At 41.5% G+C, this 7,893-nt stretch overlaps 1 protein-coding gene across 7 annotated transcripts in view; it reads right to left on the bottom strand.

Moving 5' to 3' along the window:
• Positions 1-388: 388 nt before the first annotated feature.
• MYO5B (myosin VB) overlaps positions 389-7,893 on the bottom strand; it is a 291,350-nt gene continuing 283,845 nt past the window's right edge. For all 7 annotated transcript variants that reach the window (XM_083465667.1, XM_083465669.1, XM_083465672.1 and 4 more), the window contains one exon: positions 389-7,043. In XM_083465667.1, coding sequence (XP_083321793.1) covers positions 6,891-7,043 — 153 coding nt within the window. In that variant the 3' untranslated portion in view covers positions 389-6,890. The remainder of the gene's footprint in view (positions 7,044-7,893) is intronic.

Genomic DNA, 7,893 nt, shown 5'->3' with positions numbered 1-7,893 from the left:
GTATTGTACCTTTTCCCATCCTCTCACCATCCTTCCAAATTGGGGCCATCAGGATCTGGCTGGCTCTGGGCTCAAACTCACCCTTCAACAGATATATATTTGTTTTCTCTCTCTCTCTCTCTCTCTCTATATATATATATATATCTGATTTGTTTAAAAAAATAATAATGGTACACTGATACTTTACCAGACATGCAACCCACTGGCAAATACACAAGTGGATGTGTTTAGGGTCAGAGAGCCAGCCAGGTACGTTCTGAAAAATGTCTACTCATCCTCAATTCTGCCCATGAGAAGGATTACGCTTTTGAAACGGGAATTGTCGACCTCATGCAAATACGACATTTTCAATGCAGTGCACTAGAAAATAAGTCCCAACAGCCTCCCACATATTCCAAAGTATTTATTTCACAATATTTTATGCACAGCTGAAGGACAGGACTATTTGTTGTTTTCCTACAAACAGAAAGTGTAGTTTACAGATCTGTTCAAAATGGAAAAATAATTCTTTTACCAGCAGTATCATTTCATCTACATTTTTGGGACTTGCCTTCAAAAGTCATTCAAGTACCTTCAGAGCAGCCGACCTATCAACCTGTGGTGACTAAGACTCGGCATGCACACAGCAAATCCTGGATTGGCTACTGCTAAGCAAATCCTTATTTCCCTTTTGCACATCCATTTTTACTGTCAGGCCTTTGTGTTCTTTGAACAATTCTAGTATTTAAGGGGAATGTTATTGGCTGCTTGTATTTAAAATATTCAGCCTTAATTCAGAAAGCAAACTGTTCTGTTACACCTTCAAATACATAAAAATCCAATGGGTTGAGGAGACAGGCGTAAACAGGCTTGTACAATATATTTTGATTGGCACAGTTATAGGATTATTGTAGCTGGCTATCCATAATCCCAAGTCATTCTGAGCACTAAAATTACAGTCCTATTACAGTTTCTGACAATAAGAAACAAGTTCATGTTGTTAATGTAGTGCTGGCATGAGGAGGAAATATGGCTTAGTGTTAATACACCTTTAGAAACGCTTGCAGCAGCCTGGTCAGCCACTGCAAATTCTTGCATACTTTATTTCTATAACATCTTAAAAGGGACAATAGGAACGTAATGATTCTGTTGTCTTAATCCTGTTTCAGGAGTAGGCTGTGTGCCTGTGTGCTCCTCTCCTCATGGTGAATTTCCACTGCCCTTAACTTTTATTTCAGTGTCACCACTGGTGTCAGTCAAGGTTCCTACTTACGCATTAGCTGCAACTAGCAGTGGTACTGATGTAATAGAAAAATGTGATTAACAGGTGGTGGGGAAGAGGGAACACATAGACCCCATGGCCTGCTACCAGTGTCTTAATCCTGGTACACACATAATATTGCAGCGTGATTTTAAATAGGCATGGTTGTGTAGTCAAATAGCTGATTTCATTGGCAGTTGTTGATTTTCATAGGGTTTGGGTCTGACCAGTCTCCCCTCAATAAATAAAGTTATGGTGCTGGGCCACCCTAATGCCCAGCTCTGACAATTAGTTTTCAAGGGCACAGCCAGCACTCTAGGCCAGCCAATTCGCTTTGGGGGTTTAGATTCAATGCAAACTGTCCATGCTCATTGAACATGTATATGATGAAGTTGTGCGGACACCCTGTTGTGAACCCCTGTTTATTGCATTATAGGACAGTAATTTGAAGCCTTGAGCAGAGGAGGCTAACCTGTGGCTCTCCAGCTATTTTTGGACTACCACTCCCAGAGTCGCTGACCATTTGGCATGCTGGTTGGGGCTGACGGGAATTGGAGTGCCTCAGGTTGGTCACCCTTGTCCTAAAGAAGTGACAAAATAAAGCCAGCACAGATCAAAACCAAGTCCGCACCCACCCAAACAGTGTGGGAATCGGCCCCAAGAAGTTCAGTGACTTTATAGGATTTCTGCCAAGTCTAGGAAATTGAAATGCTCCCTTCTCTCTTTGGAAGTCTGCTGCTGATGGAAGAGGATAGACAAAGAGAGATGTTGGGTAGTGGCTGCAGATTTCTTCCAGCCTCAGTTGATGTGTTCCTGCTGCTGCATAGAAAATCTTTGTAACATCCTTTCTCAACCCGCGATCTCATTGCTGGAAGGGAGTAACAAAAGTGGGTTGGGTTGTTGTTTTTTGCTAGCTATGGCACCATTCATGGAATAGCGATCAATGACTGCTTCACCAGCACATGATCACCAGCTAATTGCTGCAGTAAGAATTTCACACATGAATTCGTCTCTGGGAGCAGTTCCAATAGTTATAAAAAGATCCATTGCCCAAATTTAACTGACACATAATTATGAATTACTGACTCAGGAAGAAATTCCTTAAGTTGCTCACTGGTGACGTGTTCTTTCCATACTAGCTGGACTAAGTATAGAGAAGTTACATGCTGGGCTATTCGTTGCTAGGGGACCTTCAACATTGCTAATTTGACTGCTATCCCCATTCAATTGCCCTTTATTATGAGGAATGTAATATATGCTGCATTCTCTCCCCCCCCTTCTCAATTTGTGGGTCTGAATGCATTTTTAAAATTTATTTTGCTGTTAATATGTGTGCTGATTAATTATGAATGTGTGTTCCTACAAAGCAGGGTTTTCCATGTTAGCAAAAGGGGGTGCGTGCGAGCAAGCATCAATGTTTGCACATCCACACTTTTGGACACATTTCCCTTTAAAAAGTCATGTATGGGGTGGAGGCTTAGAAAACTGCTTGGGGAAAGGCCATTAAACCCAGTTTGGATTCTGTGCAATTGCTAGACTGCATCTATTGTTTACAGTGAATACTGAACTTTCTTCATCGACTTTTGAACATGTCTACTTCAAAATTTCCAGCATCAACTGTCTACTTACAACTCCAAAGGCAATTTTTGGTGACATTTAAAGGTTTCCCCAGAATTATTAACACTCAGTCTTGAAAAAATAGTGATTGAGAATAATGGTGAAAAGGCACACAGTGGGAAAGTACTCTATCAGAAATATTTTAAAATGATGAAATAAATGACACCAACCACCTTTTTGAACTGTGCTAAAGAGTTTTAAATGACATTTAAATGGCTGATGAGGAAGAGAGAGAAGGCATGTTTGTGCAGGGCAATACCAGTGAATTGGCTTTTTAAAAAGTAAGTCCCAAGATATCTTAAAAACAGATAACATAAAAATTACATACATCAAATATATTTAACATGAGATCCTTCTGAAAATCTTTTGCAGTTAAATATTACAGTTATTTACTCAGTTCATATCTCTTTCTATACTAACAGTTAGGTTTTTAAAATATACACAGATATAATACATAATATAAATAAATTCTCCTTGCAGTGCTGTAGTGAAATACCATTATCCTCAGGAAGAACATTAGCCACATTTTATAAATACGTTTTCTAGGGTCGCTGTGAAAGTGGGTTCTGCAGCTCCCTTTCAGCTAGCCCACCTGGTTAGAATTATGGTTAGCAATGCATGGTGATTCAGTTGCAGCTGGAACACTTTAAAAAATTGCACAGCTGGATACACAGAAACAGGTGCAACAAGAGAAACTGTGAACACATACTTTCTGCTTAGTCTAGAGTGCAGGACAACACTAAATTCTGCATTGCACTGGAGAAATCAGGAGCAGTCACCCAGTTCACCTCCCCCCGACATTTAAGGGGGCAAATTCTCTCGTTCATCACAACTGGCAGAGTGCCCCAACCTCAGGCTGATTATATGGGAAATGGAAGATTTGATCCTGGGAAGAGAACATAATGCAGAAAGAAAATTACCTGGCTGCTGCAGTACCGACTGTGGCTTGGATGCTGCTATTCTTGCTTTTATGTCATTTAATTGACCATTACTGTGCATTGGCTAAAGAAAAAAAGAAGTGCCTGGAATTTATTATTTTAAAAAGAAGCTTCAAAGGAAATCTCTTCAATCATGCTGGAAAGAGACAGTTGTGGTATAAAGAAAGTTGTTTGCCAAGGTCAAGGAGAAGAATGGCTTTGTTCAGTGAAGGCAACATACTTTACTGTGCTTCCTTATTCTATCAAGCTTCAAACCCACAAAGCTGGCATGCCTAAGCACAAGGGGTCGGTCATGGCAACTGCTGGGGAAAGGCTCTGTCCAACATTGGTTTGCCGCATGCAGGAAGTCACAAGAGAAAGAGGCAAAGTTTGCCATGAGAACTGGCACTTTCTATGCCCAAGTAGGGTGTGAATGAGGAACAATGCGGGGGGGGTGGTGTCAGGGGAGGATTCCCTTGACTGGAGCATTATTGGGTAATTTCACCACCATGAGACTGGCTGAAACCTAACTGGGCACCTTTGGCAGGGACAAAAAACTACCAAACAGAAGCTCAAGGCACTGTAGAACTGAAGCAAATTCAGCTGAAGGAATAATGTCTCAAGTGCATGCTAAAGCAATCGTTACTTGCCATAGTTACTGGTTTATGAATTAGGAATATGAAAAGCTATATTAAACCATGATCCCCAGAATAATTCCATTTTGTATTATAACCGCTGTTCAACTGCGATGTTAATACACTGCAGTGTTGCAGCAGCGGATTTGTAAGTGCACATTAGAAATGCGGAGTGAGAGAGACGATTTTTGTGTATCAGGTGACTGCAGGACTTTACTTGTTCCTCCCTCTCTCTGCACGTTGTTCTTCCAAGGACTCGATACTGCAAGGTGTTGAGCAACGTAACCTGAATCAGCAGTACCTCAATATGCAGACTGCTGAACTTTTAAAAAAGAGAGCAGTGACCTTTGGGACTCATCACCTGCTAAAAATGGGCAAGTACTCCAGTTCTTTTCTGAATCAGATCAGAATGCTTAGGACCAGTCTGTTGGTAAAAACTGTATTCTATTATAAGGGAGATACTTCGCAAGCTGGGTATTCGATTTGCGGCAGTCAAAATCTCCCTCTTAGAATTGGCTAGCTGCCTAAGTTCAAGTTGCAGGAAGCTGCTCTGCATTTCTGATGCTATCTGATAGTAGGTTGAGTGTTGCCTTTGCAAAGCTTAATAGTTTTGAAAGCAACTGAATAGGTAGGAATTGCAGGTGTACTTTAATGTCGAAACAATAGAGAGTTGAGAAAGCTATTTACTTTAAACATTCTTTAACCCAAAGATTAAAAACCATATTGGTGAAACAGTTTCTGTGTGTTACACTGATCACGTTCACATCCTGGCTTGGTAAGTGAAGATACGCATGCAGCCACTTCCTTCTTCCCTTTGCACAGGCAGGGAATTACGTCAGGAAGCTGCAGTTAACCATAGCTCCCTATAATGTGCAAACCTAGAAAGTATGGTGAATGTCTTTCAAACAAGCCAGGATACCAAGCCATGGTTTAACATTGGCTTCCAGATCCTGGGTTGTTTGGAAACCGTTAACCATAGTTTCCTGGTTTGCGTGTAATGGCAAGTCATGGTTAACAGCGGATTCCTGCTTCATTGCCCGCTTACTTAAAAGCACCGGGTGTCAGTGCACTGAGCTTGGGCAGATCCAGTTTCTTAAGCCATGTTTCATTAGGCAATTGATTATCTGATGCGGAAGTGATGCTGTTAACACTATTGCATATTAGTGCCATGTTAGGAAGTTAAAATAATTTCCCTAACCATTCTGGTTTCCTTCAAATTGCTGGTAACGATGCAAGCCAGTGCCAATATCTCATTCTATTTCTCCCAAAAGGCCTCCCTGCCAACCAGCACTGTGCTACCCAATCAAATATGGTATCACACAACTTTTTCCATGGTATGAAGCAACTGCCCTCCATAACTGACTTGAAACAAGTCACAAAGTTGGTTGAAGGCAAACCTTCCATTCAGCTTGCCCAGCCAGTCCTATGAAAGCTCTGCCAGACTGTATCTTGACTTCACAATGGTTCCTAACATGGCCAGGGAATCTGTCCTGCAGATTGGCGCTGCCACTAGTAACTGTAAGGACTACTCAACTATGATAACAAGGAACTGACCTTTTTGTGAAGTATTTTGGACCTTGTACCCCTATCTGTCTTTTCTCACAATCACAGTAAAAGCAATGTGTTCTCATACATATTCACAGGATAAAAGTTTATGGATTGGTCCGAGTAACCTGCAGCAGTCTGCAGTGGAGCTGTAATTATAGGGCAGAGGTTTCTGGGTCCGTGACTTTCCTCTTTCTCAGTGTGGCACATGGACAAAATATTTATGGCCACTTAATATACTGAAGGCAGGCTGGAACTGCCCTGCTGACCGCTTCTAGGTTATGGTCCGTACAAAGTTGCCTTTGATGGAGCTGGGACAACAACTCTAACCATCTTCTTGTGCCCCAGATGCAAGGAAAAAGCATTGTCCCCTCCACCAGTTAAATTTCCTTTCGGACTACATAATTAATTCTTGGTTTGGCCTACTGCAACTTTATTTCCCAAAACAATCATTTTAAAAATGAAGGGCAGCAGCAGAAATTGAAGTTCAGTATGTGCAAGCGAGCCCCATAACCATGGACGACGTTACGATGCACGGTCACGAAGGCTTCTTTCTATTATTTCAAGATAGAATTTCTCAAACCACAACCTAAGAAAATGAAAATAGTTATTCCATTTACCAATGCTGGTGCCTTAATGGCAGCAGGGAAAGAATATTTTTAGCATGGTATCAAGTGGTACAACCCCCCCCCACTTGTTTCAAGTATTCTTAGCAGCAAAATCTGCCTCCCCCCCAAAAAAAAATCCCCTCCATACAAACCAAAAAGCATCCAACCAAAAATAAAAGATTAGTTTCTTATGCTATAGAATTCAGCACTGATTCACTAAAGTGTATTGGTTCATCAACCATCATTTGGTCCACATTTGAAGAGATCCTTAAATTCCACTTTTTGCTTTTTTGCTTAGGAAATTTGGCTGGGAGTCAATATAGTATCTTCAAACTCTGTTGAGGAATTCCAGGCCGAGAGAAGCGGGGATGTGGATAGAGTCCATGGTTAGAGAAGAAGGGTTGAATGGAAACAGTACAGGGAACATGAACTTGAAGTCTAACAGTAGCTGTGGAGGTTCATTCCGCTCTTGCAAATTTGCCTACAAGAAATTGGGGGCAAGGGGATGGGGAAGAAAACACACTCATCAGCAAACAGACAAAATGCAGCAGAATTCACGTTGGAGCACCTGTGTGGCTGAGACCAGCCTTATCCTCAGTTGGCTTTCTGCAGCTGGGAGAGGGGAATGAGACTAACACTTATCTGGCTGCCATGGTAGTCAACTGAGCAGTCAAATACTGCAAATTGATTGACTGATAAAAACCAAAGAAAAGAACTGTTTGGTGAATCGTTCATATTTACCAAAAACCTTCTGAGACCAAATCTTTTCATCAAGTGGCTAATTGTAAAGCTTTGGTTTAAACGGCCAACCATATTGGATTTTGATCCATTATTCTATACCAGGACTTTGGGTCATGGGAACCAAGAAAAGCTATTATTCAGCTATTCTTTTCCCCCAAAAGATTAGAATCACAGAAGGGAGGGTATGTGTGGCTGTGGATGCTGAAAAGCTCCAACCCCTTCAGAAAGTCACCATTCCCAAATTTGCAGCCCTCCATGAGGGCATTCTTTTCCAAGACAGGAAGCCAGGAGGAAATCTGGCAATGTTTCCAATATTGCTTCTACAGGTCAAAGATACACGGTGTCCCTCTCACTGTTGGCCTTGTCTGTGATAAAAGCATTTTGCAACAATCAATATAAATCTGCAGAGCAGGAGCACAGCACATGGCTTTGCGTTCATGGAAGGTACCAGGTTCATTACTTGTGTCTCCACCTCCAAGTGTGCAAGGAGTTAAGGCCTGGAAAGATCTTGAGCTGAGACTGTGGAGAGTCATTGCTATTTGAAATAAATAGAACTGGGCTACACCAATGGCCTTGTGTGCTTCTATGAG

Source organism: Podarcis liolepis (genome assembly GCF_965112155.1).
Source record: "Podarcis liolepis genome assembly, chromosome: 11".
Classification (NCBI taxonomy): Eukaryota; Metazoa; Chordata; class Lepidosauria; order Squamata; family Lacertidae; genus Podarcis; species Podarcis liolepis.
The sequence above is the reverse complement of the archived record's forward strand: the minus strand, read 5'-3'. Positions and strand labels throughout refer to the sequence as shown.